General features: G+C 41.8%; 1 protein-coding gene across 6 annotated transcripts in view; it reads left to right on the forward strand.

Moving 5' to 3' along the window:
• PCDH7 (protocadherin 7) overlaps window positions 1-23053 on the forward strand; it is a 396248-nt gene that overhangs the window by 51686 nt on the left and 321509 nt on the right. Inside the window, exons 2-3 of one of the 6 annotated variants that reach the window (XM_081207615.1) lie at window positions 11297-11393; window positions 13029-14873. The exons of 4 other annotated variants lie outside the window; for them this stretch is intronic. In XM_081207615.1, the coding sequence (XP_081063741.1) occupies window positions 11297-11371 (75 nt within the window). In that variant the 3' untranslated portion in view covers window positions 11372-11393; window positions 13029-14873. Of the gene's footprint in view, window positions 1-11296; window positions 11394-13028; window positions 14874-23053 lie in introns of those variants that run through there. One more of the 6 variants, XM_081207614.1, reaches the window with a different exon arrangement.

Genomic DNA, 23053 nt, shown 5'->3' on the forward strand with positions numbered 1-23053 from the left:
TCTGTTGAAAACATGGCATTTCTGTAATCATTCTTAGAATTAATTTAAAAGTAATTCTAGGTATCCAGAGTTAAAATAATTAAGACTTCTCTTTTCCTTTCTTTTTTAAATCTCACATTAAGGATCATAAAATCCATTTCCATAAACAAAATGTTTGTAGAGAATAAAAAGGCAATTATTTGCCTGCACATAAAATTCATATGATAATTCAGCAGAGTTTAATTAAACCAGTACATCACGCTATATTTATAAGACAAAGGAATATCAAATAAGTCCCCCCCCCCCTTGTTAGGGACTGTTGCATTTCTCTTTGATTAAAGACCTGAAAATGTGTGGAAGAAACTTCAGCATACTTTTCCTTCCAAGGGGGAAAAAAAGCCACCACTAAAATTGTACATCTTTATTCTTTAAATAATATATTCTGTGCTACTCTTATTCTACGGTCTCCCACAAGTCATTTCCCTTGTCCGCCTTAATGGAGTACAACTGCTCCACTGGATTCTATAAAAATTGGGGGGGGGGGGAATCCTTCATTCACCCAAACCACTGTTTTCCATGTTCTACACATAATAGTCACCGACTGGATTGTATGGTGTGCTGCACTGCCAACTTGGTGCTCTCAAGATATTGCTTGACTCCAACTCCCATAAGTCCCCACCAGCATGACCAGTAGTGAGGAATTATGGGAATTGTCACCCAACCACTTCTGGAGGGCTCGAGCCATGCCCACAAAGGGGCATTACACAGCAATCAAATATTGCAGTGGGAATTCAACTCTAGAGGGATTTCAAATCTAGAGGGAGACACCTTTTCTTCCTTAGGACCTGTCCAAGCACAGAGGCAAGACTTTTTTTTTACCAGGTGCCTCTCTCTGAAAGTGGGAGTGTAGAAAATAAGCACTCAAAGCTGAGGAGCCAGGCTAAGTCAGTCCTCTTTTATCACAGCAATACCCTTGTCTGGAATCTCCTGAAGTTCCAGTTTCTCTGCGGTACAAGAACGGGCACGTAGCCAGGAGTGCCAAACACATAATTAGGCCAAGTCTCTGGCAGTGAAGCTAAGGGCAATTGTACAGAGGACGCTCAGGAACAGAGAATTGTGGAGGATACTGGTTGAGCTCAGGGGTTCCTAGACCAGCTTCACTCTCTGATTACAAAGGTTTACAAAAGAATAGGGCATGCTTAGATGATGATTTCCAGGTTCCTTCTAAAAACAACAACTGTGGATGGGGTGTGCCTAGGTTTAGGTGGCATTCAAAAGTCTGTCCTATAAAAGACCCTCAGAATCTCTCAGAGCTCTCCATACCCAATCAATAGATGATAAGTGTTGCTTTTAGATTAGGAATCAGAGGATGTTTGGACATTAACAATTTCAGCAGGCCCCATCCAAGTGAATAGAATATGATACAAGTGAGATAAGCACCCACCAGGGGAAAAAATTCTATGCCCATGAGGTGGTAGGTAATACTTTACAGTGTCTGGAAGCAATAAATGCATCATCTCCGTCTTCTTTCTGCTGCTGCTTCCTAGCGTGTTTTTAAATACATTTACAAATCATTTAGTTCCATGAATAATGCACTTCTCTGAAAAATCACTTCCCTGGCAATCTCCTGTGACCTTGAGTGTGTGCAATGAAGACCTTACATAGCAACAAATTACAGTGGCAGATACAATTCTGGGCTGGTTATAAGTTAGCCACTTAGGCTCCTTGATAAAATAGGTAAGAAAATTGACACAGCACTTCTTTATGCAATTGCATTTCAAAAAATATATACATTTGTGTCACTTTCCATTTGGCAATCTTGGCCTGTAACATCAGCTTTCTTGTTTTCACTTCAGTGGGGGCTAGGTGACGGCTTTGTATAAATCACTGTCATTTTAAGGAAACACTTAGAGTTCCAGATCATAGCAGAAAAGTAGCCGGGAATGTTTTCCGAGCACAGAAAATAGCTAGCTAGCATGCTTTTAAAGGGAGCATTGTGGGTGATGCTGGCTGCAATGGCATTTAAGGACATTGCGGCTTACTGTGGACTCCCAGCTTCTCATTAGTATGGAGAAAATGTAGTTGTGCTTGCCTCCAGCACCTCATTTTCCTTTGGGATATGGTGGCAAAGTTTCGTTTCCAAGCAATCCAGAGAATGCTTGCAGCACAGTCCTCTGTTGGGCTGTGCCTTGAAGACAGTTTGGAAGCTGCAGCTTTGACAGAATGTAGCATTCCCTAAAGAGAAACTGGGAGGAGGTAGCATACGGCTTCAATGTGTGGGCCAGCTGCACTGGCTACCAGTTGAGCGGTAGGCCTATTTTGTAGTGTTGGTGCTCACCTCAGAGGCCTCTGTCAAGCATGGAGGACGCTTTCCAGACTGAGACCCACAATACCTTCTGGGCAACATTCTAGGAGCCATGTTGATTGATTGATTGAATGATATATTGCCCTACATCATAATATCTCTTACGGTGGTTCACAGAATAAAATGCAGGATAGAAACAAGTAAGTAAGTAAAACCAGACAGCAAAGCAATAATCCCCCTTCCCACAGACACATTTAAAATGCTGTGGAATATTAATCAGTCAAAGGTGTGGTTGAAAAGGAATATTTCCACCTGGTGCCTAGTATATATATATAAAATGAAGGCACAAAGTGAACCTCCCTGAGGAGGTAAAGGTAAAGGGACCCCTGACCAAATGGCCGACTCTGGGGTTGCAGCACTCATCTTGCTTTACTGGCCAAGGGAGCTGGCGTATAGCTTCCGGGTCATGACTAAGCGGTTTCTGGAGAACCAGAGCAGCGCACAGAAACATCATTTACCTTCCCGCCGGAGTGGTACCTATTTATCTACATGCACTTTGACGTGCTTTCAAACTGCTAGGTTGGCAGGAGCAGGGACCGAGCAACGGGAGCTCACCCTGTCGCGGGGATTCCAACCGCCGATCTTTTGATTGGCAAGTCCTAGGCTCTGTGGTTTAACCCACAGCGCCACCCGCATCCCTGAGGAGAGCATTCCACAAATGGGGAGCCACTGCAGAAGAGGCCCATTCTTTTGTTGGTGCCCTCCAGACATCATAAGGCGCATGAAAAAGGGCCCCAGGTGATAAACGCAGGACAGGACAGTTTATATGGGGAGAGGTGGTCCTTCAAGTATTGCAGCTCTGAGCCATTTAAGGCTTTATAGGTCAAAACCAGCACTTACAGGTCAAAACCAACCAATTGTGGGTAGGGCCAGGGGCAAAGTGGGTGGAGATATGTAAAGCAGGCCAGTTTCTATGCACTCAACACCCACTATCCTCAATCTTGGCATCCAGTAGTCATTATCTGAGTTCAATTATATATACTCAGATAATGACTCAGAATATATATATATATATATATATATATATATATATATATATATATATTCTAGGCAGGCAAAGGCATTCAAGGTGTGTGTGAAACAAAGCCAGTGAGGGGCATAGCCTATAGAGAGGGTGGATGGCTGAGGAGGAACTTCTAGACTGAGGAGAGCTCTGAAGACAAAACAGAGAGGCTTGGCCCCTGGGCCCGAGGTTCCCCACACCAGCCTAGGCCATTTAACCACTAGTGAAAGTATGAGATATAAATTTCCTTACATAGAAAGATGATTGGTTCTCTAGACCATATGGGATGTTTTCTTCAAAATATACCTCACCATGTGCTGAGATCTTCTAGAGACACCTTGCTGTGTGTTTGTTCTTTCGCTGTGACATTGAATTGTTGAATCATTGACTTGTAGAGTGGCAAGGGACCCTGAGGCAATGCAGGAATATGTGGCTGTCCCATAAAGGGATCAATCCTGCAACCTTGGTGGTCTCAGCATCCACTCAAACCAACTGAGCTATCCATGAACCACAGAGGTGTGCCATTTTAGTTGTGGCAGCTTTCCATCTGCTCTCTGTCTCTCTCCTGACATTTACCTTTCCTTGGCAGCTTAACAGTGCAATTCTATGTGTGTTTACTCAAAAGTAGGCCCTGTTTAGGACAATGACACTTTCTCCCATATAAGTGCATATAGCGTTGCAGCCTTTTTAAAAAAATATGTTCACAAAAGTGACAGCTAATTATCATGATCCGTTTTATGCTGCTTTATTGATTTTTTAAAATTCCTTCCTTCTGCCTTTGATATGTTTTTGCATGCACTCCTTTTATACATACGTAACTTTGAGCACTGCAGGTTGTAAAGAAAGCAACTGATGCAGAAATGTCATCAAATAAATAGCTAACTAGCTACAGAGCTAGCAATAAATGAAACAGAACTAGTTGAAAACATGAAATGTGTGCCCTTTACTACTGTAGTATGTGATCCTAAGCATATTGAACATGTAAGAAGTCCCACAAAATTCAGAGCAGCATTAAGAGCTAGTGTAATATTGATGAAAGTTGCTGATTCAAATCCAGTTTCACTGTAAACTCTTTGAATTGCCTTAAGCAAGCTGCTCCCTTCATCAACTTTCTCCTCCCACCCAGTAATATGAAAGATAATAAGGAAACAATAATTTTAGGCTGCCATACAGAGTGGTTATTGTAAACATGTACTTTATAAGCTGAACACTTGAACACTGAGCACTTGAAACGTACCATATAAATGCTCAGCATTGTGTCTAGCAATGCCATTAAGAACCTGCAGCGTAGCAGACTAAGTTTGTGACCTTGAACTGTAAATAATAGTGCTAGAGTGGGCTGGTTCGTGCATCCTAATAATTCTCCATGTGAAGCTACTCCATGGAAGAAGCTGTGCACAGCAACTTGGATCAGGCCTGGCTTGCTTGTGAGAAATCTCACTTTTCAAGGATGAGACAAAGCAGCTGATACGTTGCTTCCTCAATGCAGCTGCATCTGTTTGTGTTTTTTTTCTGAGAATGGGCTGGAGAGGATGATTTTAGAATGTAGGGACTAGTAATACAATGGTACCTCGGGTTAAGTACTTAATTCGTTCCGGAGGACTGTTCTTAACATGAAACTGTTCTTAACCTGAAGCACCACTTTAGCTAATGGGGCCTCCTGCTGCCGCCGCGCTGCCAGAGCACGATTTCTGTTCTCATCCTGAAGCAAAGTTCTTAACCTGAAGCACTATTTCTGGGTTAGCGGAGTCTGTAACCTGAAGCATATGTAACCTGAAGTGTATGTAACCTGAGGTACCACTGTACTCCTGTATTACTTTTCTTGCTTATGCACAACTTTATGGACACTCTATATGAAGGATTTTAGAGAGGTTGGGGGGGGGGACACACAGAGGGTATAGTATATAATATGAAGGGGCATTACTGGCAAGCCAAATGTCATTTCAGCTGAAGCAACACATGCAACCTCTGCCACTGCCATTTTAGGAGGCCCTTGGGAAAACTGACGGCATTCTATGGTGTCAAGGTCTGACTCCTAAGTATGTCCAGAGAAGATGGGTATGGTGCATGGAAATCTCCCCTCCCCATGGACAATTCCTGACCTCTAGCCACTCTTCTCTTTGAATGCAAAACTGGCGGACTAAAATTCGAGCTATTCCTGGCATAATCTGAAGCAGTGGAAAAGCGCATCAAAACACAAGCAGCAATCCTGTTTCACAGCATACAGAAAATGCCCTTAAAACGTTTGTCATATTATCTGCATTAAGTAATGTGGAAGGTCCGGAGAGCATGGATGAGATCATAGCACTGCTACCCACACAGGAAGGTAACATTCGAGACAGATGCATTCCAGAATTAAAAGCAAGCACATAGATTTAGACTTGAGGGAGGAAATGTGGCTCAGAACATGTTCCACCTTCCACATAGGCCAAGCTGTGAAGCATTCTTAAATAGACACAAAGGCATTGTTTAGCTGGAAACAAGAGCTCACTGCACCTGTGAAATAACTGTGCTGAATGCCAGGGCATCAGATTTATATATATATGGAGTTCTGCTATGGCCACCATAGCGATAGAGAAGGGCAGATTCTCTCCCTCCACCCTTACACACCTGTGCGTCAGACCCATATGCTTATAGCTCAAGAGTGCCTAACCAACTCACTGATTCACCATTAAACAAAATCTCTTGTTTGCAAGGTTTATGATCTAACTGCAAAAGTATTTATGGAAATGTATTGCCAAATATCATGTGATATAAAATCTGTTGGAGGCAGGCGGAGCCTGTGGCCCGCCAGATGCTGTTTCACTATCCCCTGCCAGCATGGTCAGAGGCCAAGAATGATGGGATCTGAAGTCCAACAACATCTGGAATGCTACTGGGTCTCCATCCCTGGTATAAATATTCAGTTCTTGTATAGATTGTGGTCATCTCTTTTCACAAGGTCAGACTTGAAAGCCTGGATTTGCTATAGCCATTTCCATCTACTTTAGTAGGATTGAGAAGACACCCTACTGAACTGTTTCCCCTTAGGAATGTGTTCTTTAAGCCTGTTCCCATGTTGAATGTCTGGGCCTAAGAAATCTGCTGTTCCTGCAAATATTGATTCTTTCCCTCCCTTTCCTTACGTTTTGCTGACTGCAAGAATTTTAGCATGGTGTAATGCCTTCTCTCACACTCACGCACACACACCTTTATATGCATTGTGTCATCATTCTGCAGTCAAAATTTTGAGCATTTTTAATAACCTGAATGAACAAAAAAGTCAATGACATTGTCATCAATTGCTCATTGACTACATACAAGGGCATCTATCATTACTACATGGCGAAGTAATCCTTTGCTTTCCAGCATAGCTTCAGCCTAGATTAATTAACATTCAATCATTATACCACCATTACCTTGCAGCTGATTGTTGTATTAATTAAAGTATTTGCTTTGAAACCTTTATGGCTGGTTCATACACACATACATAGCACGGGGTTACTCGAAACTTGATGAGTATATGAATTGACTGTTGAAAAGCACTGGGTCACAGGATGGACTGTCAACAGATTAAATAATGTTTAGTTGATTAAACATATGCATTTTGGTGCATGAAGCATGCTTTCAAGATGGTAGATGAAAACCCAGCTGTCAGCTTGTTCAGAGACTTAGTAAGGGCAACAGGTCAGGCACCAGTGCAGCTTTCCATGAGTTCTGTGCCTGAAGCCTAACACAGGAAAGTGCATTTAGTCATTGATTACTGATGTGGTAGAGATGATTTTTGGCACAACAGCTGTGCAGAAGCAGTCTATATGAACAATAGGATTTTTGAATTTGATCATGCCGTTGAAAGTCCACAAACATTAGCTTATTTTCTGCCAGTGTGAGGAGGGAGTGGTGTACTGTTTTGTATCTTCCTGAACATTAGAGATATTATTTATGCCAAAATTGTATGGGAATATTTTGTATCTGGTTTTTTTTCTTGCCCCTAGAGAATCAAAATTTGTTGATGACTTTGCTGATGAAAGTTCCTATAAGCCAGCTGAACTTGCTTATTTTCAAAAGTCATTTATTTTAATCAAAGTTGATTCACATTTATCGATGGCTGTTGGTTCCTGGTTTCAGTTTGGGTCCATCATTGCCTTATTCATAGGTTTGTTTCTTCCTTGGACACTGTCTGCCCTCAATTTAGCATTTGGCTAGTAGATTTCTAATAAGCCCTTCAAAGTTCCCCCTTTTAATCTCATGCTAAATTATAATTGGATGATTTTCCAACTGAAAATCATGGTTGTAATAAAATCCATCTGTTGCCCGTTAACAAGAAACCCTCTTTGTGGAGGAGTCTAGCTCATTTATTTTATGGCTTTCCAGTTCTCTTGAGAATGTTAAAAAATATGCACGTTGCTCAGGTTTATTACCTTTGATATAACCAAATGATGCTTAACACCACAAGTGGGCAAACAGATTGATCTATTCTTGTTGCTGAACACATGAACTTATGAAACACCTTCAGATGCATTACAGAAATCTAGCCTACGGAGGTCTATTCCTGAAACTCTCCAAAGCTTCATATGAAGGCAAAGCCCTACTGCTGTCCATTTCCACTACCGTAAGAGGTGGACGAATTTGCAAAAAGTACCAGCACATTGTCTTAGACCTAGGGTCAGGACTTTCAAGAGAGTTTGATCTGTATCCATGAGGGACAACCTTATGGAGCTGTTGTACCTGCACTGCGTAGGTAGAGACAGGTGGACTTTATTGAGTCCCTTGATGGCCCTTTCCTCTTACATGACCCAGCTCTGGAGCACCTCTGGGAGTTACCTTCTTATTCTGGGTAGGCCATAATGAATGGGAGGCCTTGAACTGCTTAAAGAGCCCTGTGTTGCGAGATGTGAGCTTCAACCCAACCCTGGGTCACTAACCAGTGCCCCTGGTTACTGTTGCTCCTGAGGACCTGGGGGTGATGTGGGATGGTCCAGAGCTCTAATGGCATTATGACAAGGCACTGAGGACCCTAGGAGTGGAGCCCTGCTTCACTCAAGAAGGATCTCATCCTGGAGAACATTTTCTGGCTGTGCTTCAAGGGCTGTTGATGCCTGAGGTACCCATCTGTTCTAGGAACCACCATTGGATTCTACTCCTATTCCTCTTTAGGGAAAGTTTCATTTGGTCTGACTGTTTTAACTAGAAACTTTAGGAACTGAACCACGGGCCTACATGCAAATCATGGTCTCAGCTGCTGTGCTTCTCCTCTCGTTATGCCTTACTCACACAGTAACAGGCAGATATTCTGTGCACCTGAACATCATTTCACAGAGACCTCATACAAGCAATGTGATGCTTATGTCCAAGCAAGCATCCATAGGATCAGGTTGTATGTATCTTTTCTCATCAGCTATGGTGCTGCGATCTCAAGCACATATATGTTTGTGGTTTGTTTGGGGTGGAAATTTCTATTTTTGTAGGCACTCTTAATATTTTATTTTCTAGAGGAGATACACAATCTTGTTCGTGCATTAGCATGAATGTGTACTGTGGGGTTGGAATCAGATCTGTCATCCTGCTCCCCATGCATTCAATTGCTTGCCAGAACAGGACTTGGTAGGCATGTCTCTCTCTTCTCAAGGTTGGAAATTATGGGAAAGCGAAGAAGAAAGACCTCCTACACATAAAGAGCTATCTGCACAGGTTCTTCTGTGTGGTCAGTTGAATGCAGGGAAAGGAAGAAAGTATCAGGAATAGATTCATGCCTGCCATCTCGCTCCCCTCCTCCAGGTTTGATAAAACACATGAAATAGGCTATAATTATATTACCGGATGGGCTGTGTGGGTAGAGCAAATCTCAGATGACTTGATGCAGGGTGTAATCAATGCACAAGGAAGTGAGATGGCAGCAGAATGTCCCGCCCCCTGACTACTTTGCATGCAACAAACCTTGTATGCATGTGCAAACTGTACATCTGTGCAACCCATTTTTGTTGTTGTTTGCAAATTCATGGAGACAAATGCAATAAAATTGAGCCCCCAGTTTCAGAAATAGCATGCCACTTGGTGCAGCCAAGACCCTCCCTCAGAACCCTTAGTAGCATCTGGCAGAGTGGCTGTGTTCCACAACAAAAGTAGCACAGTGTGTGGGCTTCCAGATGGCTTTCCTCTGAGAACATTGCATTTCGATTGGGGAACAGACACGACTTATTTGAGGACATTTGGACATTTTATTGAAGACGTTTGGAAAACTTTTATTGATGATTCTCTCTCTCTCTCTCTCCCCCATCCCTCTCTCACTCATATATACTATCCCACAGGTTGCTTCTTCTTAGGGACTATTTACACCTTAAATACCCTTTTAACTTAATTCATAGATCACTTCCTGGACTGTATCTTTCAGGAGGGATTCAAGCACATACTGGAAATTTAGGCATGCACAGTTACAATGAATTAACATTGCACCAATGGGGGGGGGGGGGAGAGAATCCAGTTGTTGTTTCTGCAGTTAGGAAAGTGACAGGGGAATGCATCAAAGGATGTGGGATGCATGAATGATTAATGGGAAGACATATAAACACCACACAAGCAAATCAGAATGAATTTTTATTGTTGTTTAGCCTCTAAGCAAGCAAATCAGAATGAATAACCAGTATGACTGGGCATCATCTAACCACCGCACAAGCTTTGTGGAAGCAAATCATGATGGATGTTCAATAAACAAGGTTGTCTGGAGAAGCCCATCGTTATTTCCTGAGAACTGCTGCTCTGTGAAGAGGCTGGGAGTGTATCCAACTGAGGAGTCCCCACACTTCACCTAGCTACAATTCACAGGATTCTTTGGGGAGCACATGGCACTTAAGTGGGCATAAAGCCCATCTTAGTGTAGATAAGTGAGCTGCTTTACAGTTTCTCTTGGGATGTGAGTAAATTGTGTGGATATTTTAAGGATTAGAGAACTCTACGGCATGATTGTGGACAACCTGGGAGTTGCAGCCATTTGCACGGAACAAGTGCTAGCAATTAGTAAAATACACATTCGGAAACTCTGTAACAAAACCCAGCCGTGTATCTTGCTTGCAGGAGGCAACCTGTAATGTTCATGTTTCCAAGGGGTTGAATTGTTGTTTTGTATTTTAAGCCATGCGATCAGGCAAAATAGGAAGAATCTGCAGTTCTGGTCAAGGTCAATAGATAATGGAGAGGTGCCTCTCAAGGACCCAGCTTCTCAAGGACAGCTGTGGTCCTTGGCTTGATATGCTTTGTGGGGCAGAATTTAGCTGTGGTATTATGAGACCCTTGGGGGTAAACCACATCCATTGGGTCCCCTTAGCTTCGAGGGGGGGGGGAGGCATGCAAACTGAAAATTCTCATTCCTTTGGAGCTCTGACCTTGTTGGTATTTGCAAAGCAAGAACAGTGGCACTATTGAAACGGGGACCCTTTGATAATTTGCTCCCAGCAATGCCTGATCCTCCTCCTCCTCTTCTGAAAATAAGTTTATTATTTTACATTGATTTGCATTAAGATCATGTAACATACAATTTACATTAAAATCTATTCAATTCACTGATCTTTCCTTTCAACCTGACCTTGATATTGAGAACGGTATTTAAGAACACATTATCTTTCACTATGATGCAAAACTTTCTATTTGCTTTCCATTTGTATTTTTGTAACATTTTAAAACGAACCATTAGAGATGTTTAAAGGGAATATTCTTCTTGGTCCAGCTTCCTCTTGTTGCATGAAAAAGGCTGCTTCATATGTTGTGCCAAGGTGGAACCCTACAGCATGCCTTGGCTCAGCCAATCCAGGGTCAATTGGGCTCTTGAGAAGTTATATCTAGCATTTCACTGTTCAGCTCTGTGATGCTTTAAGTAGGGACTGTGTTTGCTTCCCTAAGGGCACCCCACCCCATGCCACGTAGCAAAATGCTTTTGAATCTCCCTGGTGTATAAAACCCATTTTATTATGATGCAGGATGTGTGGGCAGGAAGAGAGGAGTTGCTGTCAGGAAGAGAAAAAATCAAAGCCCTTCTGCATCCCTGGCGCTAACCATGCACATCTCCAGATAGAGGCCAGTATACTAGAAGCATTCTATTCTCTTTTGCTGAGCTTTGGCTCATCGTGTCTTTTCTATGAGGGATCAGTAATTCCATTATAAGGTTTGTGTGCACACGGATCACATTTGCTCTGGCACAGGGTTTCCCAAACTTGGGTCTCCAGCTCTTTTCGGACTACAATTCCCATCATCCCTGACCACTGGTCTTGCTAGGGATGATGGGAGTTGTAGTCCAAAAGCAGCTGGAGACCCAAGTTTGGGAAACGCTGCTCTAGCAGCTCCATGCATTCACTTCGGGGATCACTGGCACTAATAATAATAATAATAATAATAATAATAATAATAATAATAATAATAATAATAATTTATTATTTGTACCCCGCCCATCTGGCTGGGCTTCCCCAGCCACTCTGGGCAGCTTCCAAAAATAAACAAACAAACAAAAAAACCTCTAATACATCAAACATTAAAAGCTTCCCTGAACAGGGCTGCCTTCAGATGTCTTCTAAAAGTCTAGTAGTTGTTGTTCTCTTTGACATCTGGTGGGAGGGCGTTCCACAGGGAGGGCGCCACTACCGAGAAGGCCCTCTGCCTGGTTCCCTGTAACTTGGCTTCTCTCAGTGAGGGAATTGCCAGAAGGCCCTCGACCTCAGCCCAGGGCAGAACAATGGAAGTAGACGTTCCTTCAGAAGCAACCCCCAACCAGATTTCAAACCCAAAGAAACTTGCCACTCCTGGGATGTAAGTAGAGACTTGGAGTGAGCGCTCACGTTGTGGACTGGAGCCAGCCACAGGCCAGATGTTGAGATTGGAAACCGGTGCTACAGAGGACACATGCAGAGGCTGAAAGCAGCTGTCTCATGTCTCCTCTTCCACACCCCTCCCCACAGTGCCAAGGCTATACATGTCTACTCAGAAGCAAAACCCATTGAATTCAATGGGATTTACAGCTTAGCATGTATAAGACTGTAGCCTCTGGAACAGCGAGTAAAGCAAATTCGATATGATTGCAGTGTGAGTTTTTTAGGCGCCCAAACACTTCAGTTGTTGAAAACTTGCAAGGCGGGTGGGAGAGCACTGCAACACAAGTCTTTCATATTTCACATTTTGATTTGTCAGGGACAACATATGGGTTCTTGGCTTTGCCTTACATCATCCGTAGTGTCTAGTTCTACCATAAAATGCATTGATACTTACGATGAATTTCATTTGGCCTCTTTATTCCCATGCTAGATCTCACTTACTTAGACAACTAATAATTTAGTAATCTACTGCAACATGATTCTTTTTCCCTTTCAGGACAAAAACGTTACATTTTTAAGGACTAGCTGGAAAACAAACAAATTCAGACGAAACCCAAGTAATGTTAAAACAGCCCAAGAAAAAAAGAGAGACAAAACTTAGTATGTTTTTAATTAAATAAACCTGGACCAGAATTCTGTTTTCTGTTTTAAAGTGGCATCCTCAAGAAGAATTCCATGCAATGTTATGGCTATGTACAATCTAAATCTAATGGAATCTAATGATTGGATTTAAGGGGGTGGAGATGTGAATCTCTCCTAAGAAGTGAAATCCATTGTGGTAGGAATAGGTTAGCTAAACCCTGCTCACATCCCGGTAAGCAGACATATATTTTTGTATTTTTTATAGGTGGATACAGTGCAGACTACGCAATCCCCTGGCCACATTGAGGAATCGTGTAAAATGAATGTATGTGCTCGTAAGTGAAATATTTATGAATGGAGCTCCAACTCTTAGTGTATGTTGGATCATAAAAAAGACACATGACCCCTGTTCGACAATATCACCCTAAATTCGATTCCCAAGAGGCGGGGTCGCTGCAGAGCTCAAAACACATTTAAAGCAAAAAACTCATTATTTTTTAAACTGACTTCTGATTCATTCTTATTTTTTAAAATAATAATAAAATATATATGTGCAAATGATAAAATAAATTACCTCTTGGGATTGTGGTGTTTTGGGAAGAACATTCAACTGATTCAAGCGCTCCAAAGGGATGTGAGAAAGGTTTTTGTAAGATGGAGTGACCAGCCATGGACAAACTGCATCCCATGCCATCTTATATAGAACTATGAATTGGAGAGCGAGGCATCTCTCCCCCTTCATTCTGCCTCCAAGAAGACTGGAATGCTGTCAAAGAATCTCATACAATTAGTGCTTTAGTTAGTAACTGGGGAGGATGGAGGTGAGTTTGAAATGTGTGAAAGTAAGAAACAGCTGTGCTACATAGGTAAACAAAAAAATTCCTCAAGCATGTGCTAGATCAACAAAGAAAATGGTGTCTATACCTCAGAACAGATTCTGAGAAATCAGAATAAAGCCCGTCATTTAGAAACGTTGGTTGAGAAAGTATGGATTGGACCCTCTGGGTTTGCTGAGGAAGATATTCAAAGGCAATGTATGGGGGGAGAAAAGACAAAACAATAACCCTGTTAATTTCCCTGTCAGTAAAATGGAAAATCAAGTATTTGTCTGCCAAAATATATGTATTTAAAAATGTGTGATTGAGAAGTCATGACTTATTTATGAAGTTAGGAAGGTTATAGCTATTGAATAATAAAAAAGGCCTTTCCCCAATTGCAAAAGGAGAGGGTTTCGGTTTAATTAAAAGGGGATATGCATGATGTGGGCACCCTCTTTGCATTCCTGGTCCTTGTTAAGCTTAATATGTCATAAAATTCAAAGACTATATATATATATATATTTTGTAGCCAAAAGATTAAAGATTATATTTGAAGATATATGAAAGTTAGAACTATTGGTTTGTGAGATGATGGGGAGGGGGAGGATGATTATCCTGTATTCTAATTGTCTCATTCAAATCAAACATTTCCATCATCCATGGGAGAAGCAGAGGTATTTTAAAGTATTAACTACCGTTTTGGGGGTTTTATTTCCTGGCCTTTACTCGTTGGTTACCCATAAGTAAATTTACCTTATTCCGATTGCTGGTTTATATCTGATATATTTATATGAGGTTATTACATTGCATTCATTTTTTTTTTAATTGTATATGTATACAGTTACTTGACTTCACAATATGCCTTTTCTGATATTCAAAACCCAGTGTTAAAAATCACTCTTTTGGAGAAACCATCTTGCCAAAGTTAAGGACTTTTAAGTCCTCTTGATTTCAGTGAGAATAATTAAAAACATGCACTTAACTTTCCCACTGAAAGCTGTGAAACTTAAACGTACTTAACTTTGACTTGATTGTACCTGATTGATTGATATGCATTTTACTTCCTTTTGTATTAAGTCACACATGTTCTTTGCTATTTTTTTTAAAAAAGCTGGTGGTCTGTCCACTTATGGTAATCATTCTCAGGTGGTGGAATCTATGCTACGGTAGAAGTTTTGACCTCTTTATTGTATTGAGAATATATTATCAAACTTCAAAGTCTGTACACTTCTACTGTATTGATTTTTCTGTCAGCAAAATCAATAAGTAAAATTAAAATTTTTGAAAATCTATTTCTTCCTTATTATTTTTTGATTTGCTTCACAGTCCTATGTACATATTTGGGTTGCTTAACCTTGAAGTCTAATTTGAGGATGCACTGATACGGAAACACACCAGGAGCTTCAGTAGTGCTGAATAAAATATACCACAGAATGTTTATACAATACAGAAGGAAAGAGAAGTGAAAGAAAAAGTCAGCTTTCTACTTCAGTGTCACATTTTGAGATCATTTCAGAATGGAGCTCCCATTAGGGATGTATATTTATTTTGGAACAAAGTGAAAAATCGAACCTAAAAATGTACATTCATTTTAATTTTATTTTGCTCTAAATTAACAAATAGTAGCAATGGGTTGTGAATGATACTCCTACTTGTGACTCCCATTCATACCAATTAGGTAAAGGTAAAGGGACCCCTGACCATTAGGTCCAGTCGTGACCGACTCTGGGGTTGTGGCGCTCATCTCACTTTATTGGCCGAGGAAGCTGGCGTACAACTTCCGGGTCATGTGGCCAACATGACTAAGCCGCTTCTGGCGAAGCAGAGCAGCACATGGAAACAGCGTTTACCTTCCCGCTGGAGCGGGCTTTTGACGTGCTTTTGAACTGCTAGGTTGGCAGGAGCAGGGACCGAGCAACGGGAGCTCACCCCGTCATGGGGATTCGAACTGCCAACCTTCTGATCAGCAAGTCCTAGGCTCTGTGGTTTAACCCACAGTGCCACCTGCATCCCTTCATACCAATTAGTTACCCATTTAATTACCACATGAAGTTGGTGTAGCAGCCAGAGGCGGAGCAGTGCACATGCTGTACACCTGGGGGCAGGGCCATGGGGCGGGGTGGGGCGAGCATCCCAGGGGGCGAGACGCCCATGGGGGCAGAGCGAGCTGCCCATGGGTGGTGGAGCTGTCAAAACAACGGGGGAAGGGGAGAAGGCTGCCGGCAAGGCGGCACAGCTCCTTCCCTTCCCCCGATGGCTCGGGGTAGGCTTCCGAGTCATGGACAGGTGGTGCGCTGAATGTCACCCCCTCAGTGATGACACCTGGGGCGGACCGCCTCCTTCCTCTGCCCTGGGTAGCAGCAGGAGTTGAGTTTCAGGGTTTCTCCCTCCAATGACATATATTGCACTTGATTTGCCGTTGGCTGACTTGAATGTTCTCTTTGAACATCCATTGGCTGATTGGCAGGCATTAGAACTATGATGACACATTCACACATTGCTCAGTAGTAGAGCACACGGTTTGCATGTTGAAGGTGTCAGGTTCAGTCCCTAGGATCTGCAGTTAAATAGATGTCAGGTATCCAAGCTGGGGTGTGGGTCGGTGTGTGTGGGTGGCATATAAGACTGCCAATACTGCCAATACTACATGGACCAATGCTTTGACATTCATAGGCGAACCAGCCCTTAACCTCATAAAAAATCCAGAACTGCAGTATTAATCCAAGGTGAACATTCATGCTTCTAATCATCCTTTGGTTAATGCAGTGCTTCTTTCTTTTCTGTTATCAATTATCTGTGCAGAAACAATTTCCAGCAATGGAATCTCGAGGAACCCATTGAGTGAGTGTGACTCCGCACATTCTCAGTGTTTAGCAGCTAAGTGTCTTACGAGGAATAAAACAACCTCCTTTTTGCCTCCTGCTACCACTCTAATATGGAAAGGTCAGAGAAACAGTAGGGAACCAAATGAGGGAAGATATATTTTCCACACTGTAAGACATCAACTTTCAGGCCACTGTGATTTTTACAATTTACAACAGAGAGTTCCCTTTCCCTTTAAACTGAGCTCCTTTCCGTCATGTCTCCTGCTGCTGGCTGATTGTTGGATAATGTCTGTCCCCCCCCCCCCCGGTCTGATGAGAACAAGGAAAAGCTTGTTTGTAGCTAAGAAAATTCTATTTTGCTTTGATTTTGTTGGCCAGAAAAAGATCATAGGTTGAGCATTCTGTTCCCTACTTATCTCAGATTCTGCCAGTTGGTGCAAGACACTTGATTCAACACACAAGCACTTCTGACTGTCTCCAGAAATCCATTTGTTTGGATAATATCACTTGAACCAAATGTTCCCAGAACCATGCAGGTAACCCAAACAGGGTGGACTGTCATCTGTATCCTATTTGCAAGAGGCAAGGAAAATGGGGGGGGGGGACTCAACTCCCATCAGCCCCTGCCAACATCATCAATAGGGATGATGGAAGTTGTAATCTGCAATATCTAGAAGGCCATAGGATAGCCACCCCATGCACTAGCACTTTGAACTAGAAACAGACAGGGGCGTAGGAAAGGGGGCAGGGGGCGTGTCGCCCCAGGTGCCATCATGGAGGGGGGTGACAAATTATCAAGGAACAATTAATGTCCTACTAGGGCGGTTCATAAAAAACATTTTTTTTTTTTTGGAAATGCCTGCTCCAAAGGTCTTACCCTACTACACTAGGGATTAAATAGCTATATATGAAAATTCATGCATATCAGTTAATATCTTGACCCTCCTCCACTTAAATAGCTGTTTACTTGGCTGTCTTCCTATGTCGTGAAGGCTGAAATTTCAATTCAGTGGAGCAGGGTCAAGCTATTAACTGATATGCATGAAATTTCAGATATAGCTATATAATCCCTAGTTTAGTAAGATAAGACCTTTGGACCAGGCATTTTTTTTTTTTAAAAAAAAGGTTTTTATGAACCACCCTTCTACCCTACCCTCTGCTGGGCTTCCAGAGTCCTGGAAAGTCAGCCTATGTGAAGAAAATGAGACTAGGCCAATTAGATTAGGCCTTGCCTTGCCTTCGCCCCACCCCCTGCACAGCCAGTTTTTCTTGATTTTACTGCTGTGGTGTTTTTTTTGTGTGTTTTTTTGCTTTGGTAAACCACTTTGCAGGTTTTTGAAAATAAATTTTATTAAATAAATAAGCAATAAATATAAATAAAATAACACAAGCCCAAGCACAATCCATCCTGTAGATTTAAGTATCTGTCCATAGTCGCCTACTTGTTATCAGAGGCCCAGAATCCACACTCCTTTGTAAGAAAATATGAAATAACATAAAACTATTTTTGCAGGCAAAAAATAAAAATAAAAATTCAATGGGGGGGGTGACAAGAAATCTTCCGCACCAGGCACCACCTGACCTTCCTATGCCTCTGGAAACAGAGCAGTAGTGAAACGGTTTCAGAACTCATACCAAATGTTCTTTAGAGCTGTTCCCACTTAGCAACCTAGTCAGCAGCTCTGTTCTGAACTAAATGAAGTTTAGTTGAGCTTTCAAAGACAGCCTCATGTGAAAGGCACTGCAGTACTTAAGAGCTCGAAATCAAAAGAACTTGAGTCACTGTTACCAGGCTTTCACTGCCCAGCAATGGCTGAAGTTGGTGTACCAGGCCCAAGCAGATGAAGACATCTATGTACCATGGATGACACCTCTCCAGAGATAGAGATGGATGAAGTAGGACCTCCCACCCCAGGCTGTGGCTTGATCCTTTAGAGAGACTGCAGTTCCTCCCGAGAAAGGTGAACACCACATCCATGATCAGCTGGAACATCTACCAATGCTACATTCTGTCTGCACAGGATTCAGCTTCAGTTTATTTGCCCTTCTTCAGCCCATCATCAATCCCAGGCACTTCAATGATGGAAGCAAGACACAGAGCTGGGTGTCATCAGCATGAACTTTTGCACTAGTTTCATGTAGAAGCAGGTGAAATAAGATGGAAGTACACCAGGGCCCCATAGGGTTAAATAGTGGTCTCCACATGCACATACAATTCTTCTTATGCATGTTGACTTGGAAGTAAGTCCCTCATAAGTATGTGTGTGATTGAAATAAATAAAAAGGCAGCACCATAAATGTAGGCTGGTCCATCTCCAACCCCATCCTACCCAATAAGACCCTGTTACAGGTTTTATGATTCCCACTGCCAATAGAAACGATTGTGATAGTGTGCTGTCTACCACACATTGGGTGGGCACAATGGAAGTCTCCATGTTGGCAGAGTTCCCTGGGTGGTGGAATGAAGCAGAGTCAATTGGAAGAGGACCTCTGCCAAACCCTAACCCATGCCAACAGAACAGATACAGGATCAAGATTCTTCTGACTTTATTTATTAATTTTAAAATCACTAACTCACAATAGTTTACATCAACTTGAGATTGGGGCCACCTGCTGATTTATTTTCTGAGATAACGAAAAGGATTTTTTAATGTCTCAACTTGCTTTGTGAATCTTTAGATACACAATTGTGAAACTTCTTCCTTTGCGGGAAATAAATGTAAACTAGCTTGCTGCAGACGCGGACATAATTTTATGATATAACATTCAAATGTCTCCCTTCTATTTCTTAGGGGATAATTATTTCCAAGGTCTATGAAAAGCTGAATGCCAAAGATAGCCTGGAAAATATTAAAAAGCCCGTAAACATGACTACACTCATACTACAGGATATGATGAATGAATCAAATAAGCGTATGACATTTGCAGCTTGCCTGTGCTATTCCAGGGCTTAAAATTAAGTCATTTATTTTTGTTAGAACATATCAGAAAACATCTGAAAACCTTAATCATATTACTCCTTGACTTGCCATAGAGAGAGAGCCATAGCTCACTGGCTGAGGACATGCTTTGCATGCAAAAGGAAGCAGGTTTGGTCCTTGGTCTTTTGGGTAGCAGGGCTTAGCCTAAAACCTCGGAGCATCATCACCAGCCAAAGTAGACAATACAAGTTAGCCCCAGTAAAAGGCAACTTTGTATGTCCATGTGGCCTGCCAGATCCAGTGTGGTGTATAGGGTTAGGAACAGCTTTATATCAAGTCATGTGCTTTATCCATCTAGCTCCCTATTGTCCAGACTGATTAGCATGCTTTCCAGGATTTCAGAAAGCTGGCTTTCCCAGTTCTGCTTGGACCCGCCAGGTACACCTGGGAGCATGCAAAACAGACCAGAGGTTGCCAAAACTTTGGAGTCCATAGGCACATTTGCAAATGCGGGACACTGTTGTGAGCACTACACACAACCAAGCACACCACAACCTATCCCATTGACTACAATGGAATGCTTCTTTCAAGCTTAATTACAAGCTTAATTACAGAGGTGACTCTGGCTACCAGGCAGGACCTTTGTGGGTAAATGTAGGAATTAGAACCCGGAAAACTGGTTTTAAAATCCTAACTTGGCTATGAAACTCACTGGTTGAGCTCAGCTCTTGGAATGATCTAATTCAGTTTAACACAGCATTAGTTCAAAAATATCCAATTGACATTTGAAAGTAGTTCCTATAATTGCCAGGAGAACTGTGAATTAAGTTCATTTGGAGGTAGAACTTTGAACAATTTCTAGTTCATCTTCACATTTAACCTCTTACTTAAAAAAAACCTTCTTTAGACTCTTTTGTTCTTTAATCTTAAATAGCATAATTATCAGGGGAAAATAAACAATTCACATTCCTGTGTGTTTTTATGTATTAGTCCTCTTAAATTTATATATTACTTCTGTACAGCAACTTACAACATTCTGAATGCTTACAAAAAATAATTGCCCAAGGATCATTTGGATTAAGTTGAACTGAACTGTTAACTGAATGCAAGCCAAACTAGTTCATTTTGTAATGGAACAAAACTGAACTGCAATTAATCTCTTTTTGGACATATTGAACTAGAATGATTGCCTTTTTAAAGCTGCAGGTGACCTTGGTCCAGTTATGAAGTGTGGGATGGTACCATAAATTCTAGCCTGAACACTAGAAGAAACACTGAGATCAAAACATAATGTTGGTAATAGTAGTGAGCAACCAGTGACACATGCCAATGGATGGCCATCAGAAGATGTGATGAAGTGGTCAGTAAGACTTGAATGAACATTGATTTGGTTGTGCATATAGATGATTTATCATGTGCATGTAGCTTTTCTGCTGCAATAGGGTGGTGTGTGTTTGTACATATGTGTCCGTGTCCTAGAAGGAACTAACATTGAGAAACAATTCTGTCTTCTCTCTTCCTTGGCCCTCAGATGTTGTTTTGACTACAAACCCCATGACTAATGATAGGGGCTGTCATTCAAGAACATATGGGGACCTGAGGTTGAGGAATGCTGAATCAAACAAATGAAACTGATCCTTCTCTTACAGCTGTAAATATGTTCCATGAAGCTCATGAGTTGGGCTAGAGCCAAAAAATGCTGCTACAGCTGCCCCTACTTTTTCTGCTGCCACACAAAGGCATGGGTCTTCCCAGTCCCTTGGTAGCCATTCAATAGCAGTGGTGGTCTCTCACTGCCTTCTGCCTCCCCCCACTCATGTGCCCTGCCCCTATAATTCAGTTCAGCCATGCACAAGCTTCACACCAGTGTATGTCATGGTTTGCACTGTGTATAACACCGATCTATGTTCTGCGAGAGCTAGCATGCTCATGGATTGTCTTTGAAAAGCCTAACATTAAAAAAACCACAGTGTATATGATCCAATGATTTGGTTGTCAGTTCATTTCCACATGATAACATAATGCATGATATTCCAACATAATACATTCAAACAGTTCAACAGCCTGTGTTAAGTTACACCTCAGACATTATGAAACAGAAGAAATATAGCATAAGTTGAAACCTAACAGTTCCAGCTTTTCAGAACACTTCTGTTTGGCATACTTAGCATATAGCATATTCTAATTTAGTATAACACATTTTAGGCTTCTTTTTCTTCTTCAGGTAGGGTATGATGGCACTGTGGGGGAAATGAAGCTTTATTTAGCATGAAGCTGCACAAGAGCTGTTGAGAGTTTGACAGAGAGCAAACTTCCCCACCGGAATACTCTGTGGACAACTTAGACTAGATTTTTGCATTAGTCACTTATCTGAGCGAGAAATGTGTGCCGTTTATTTGTACAAGACAAAACCCTTTCCCCCTGCCCTAAGGTGCCTTCTGAAGACATGTTTTGTTTACTTCAGGGTAAATTTCCCCTCTATGGATCAATGGTAAACTCTGACTATAAAGGAGATATAAGATTATATTGGCGTGAAAGAGCCCTGTGGGTTACTCATGCAAACATGTGTCATTTGCCATCTTCCCCAATGGGTTTCTCTTTACTAGGGGAAGCCAATGAATATAAACTGTAACTCATAAATCACCAAACTAAGCTCACTTCACCAGCCATATATTATGGCATATATAGGACCTATGCACTATGCATTTAAATCAGCATTGTACCTCTTTAAAACACTCTTGGCTTCCCCCAAAGGATCCTGGAAACTGTAGTCCGTTAAGGGTGGGGAAAGTTGTTAGGAGACCCCTTATTCCTTTCTCAGAGCTACAATTCCCAGAGTTTCCTGAGAAGAGAGATTGACTGTTAAACCTCTCCTAACAATTCTCAGCATACTTAAGAAACTAGAGCTCCCAGGATTCTTTGGGTAGGAAGCCATGACTGTTTAAAGTGAGATGATACTGCTTTAAAAGTATAATGAAAATAGATAATAAACATCTTCTTGGTTTTCCCACCTGGGACTACAAACACACAGGCAATCTTGGGCCTTCTGTATCACAAGACATGACTAGTGGACCATGTTGAAGCTATTGCTGGTACAGCCCAAGAAGTGTCTCTTTCTGTGTGTAAACTGATAAAAGGGGTTAGTTTGTAAGTTGGTTTACAAAGCACTTATGAACATCAACTGGTGTCTTGTTTCCCACTCCCTGTATTATTAATGGAGAAGCAATCCTTAGAATGCGCCTCAGAAACTATTGCAGCGAGCAAAGACCACATGGATAGCAAGTCTGGACACAGACTAATCACAGTCAGAAAAAAAGTAACACCTTAGGGAACCTGGTACATCTGCCATATTTAACAAGCTGGTCTACTTTGCATGTGCATGTAATAATGTGCTTGAATTCAGTCTCATTCTGAGGCCAACGTTTAACAAATACTTCCATGTCCTGTTGCCGTCAGTTCATGCTTCCATGTGCTTTTTCAAAACCATTTCACAAGAGCTGCAATCCAAACTCTTCAGATGAAAGAACAATTATTTCTTCTTTAAAAAAAACCTTTATTGATGTATGTGTGTATAGAGTAGCAGTAGATGGCGGGGTGTCAGTGCTCATGTGACACCCCGCCCCCCAAAAAAGCAGCTGAGTTGCTGGGAAGGAAAGAGGAGGGATGAGGCAGTTGGGACCTCTGTGCAGTGTAAATGCACTGGCATTGCAACCCTGCCACTCCTTC

The sequence above is a fragment of the Podarcis bocagei genome (assembly GCF_964188305.1).
Source record: "Podarcis bocagei genome assembly, chromosome: 9".
NCBI lineage: Eukaryota > Metazoa > Chordata > Lepidosauria > Squamata > Lacertidae > Podarcis > Podarcis bocagei.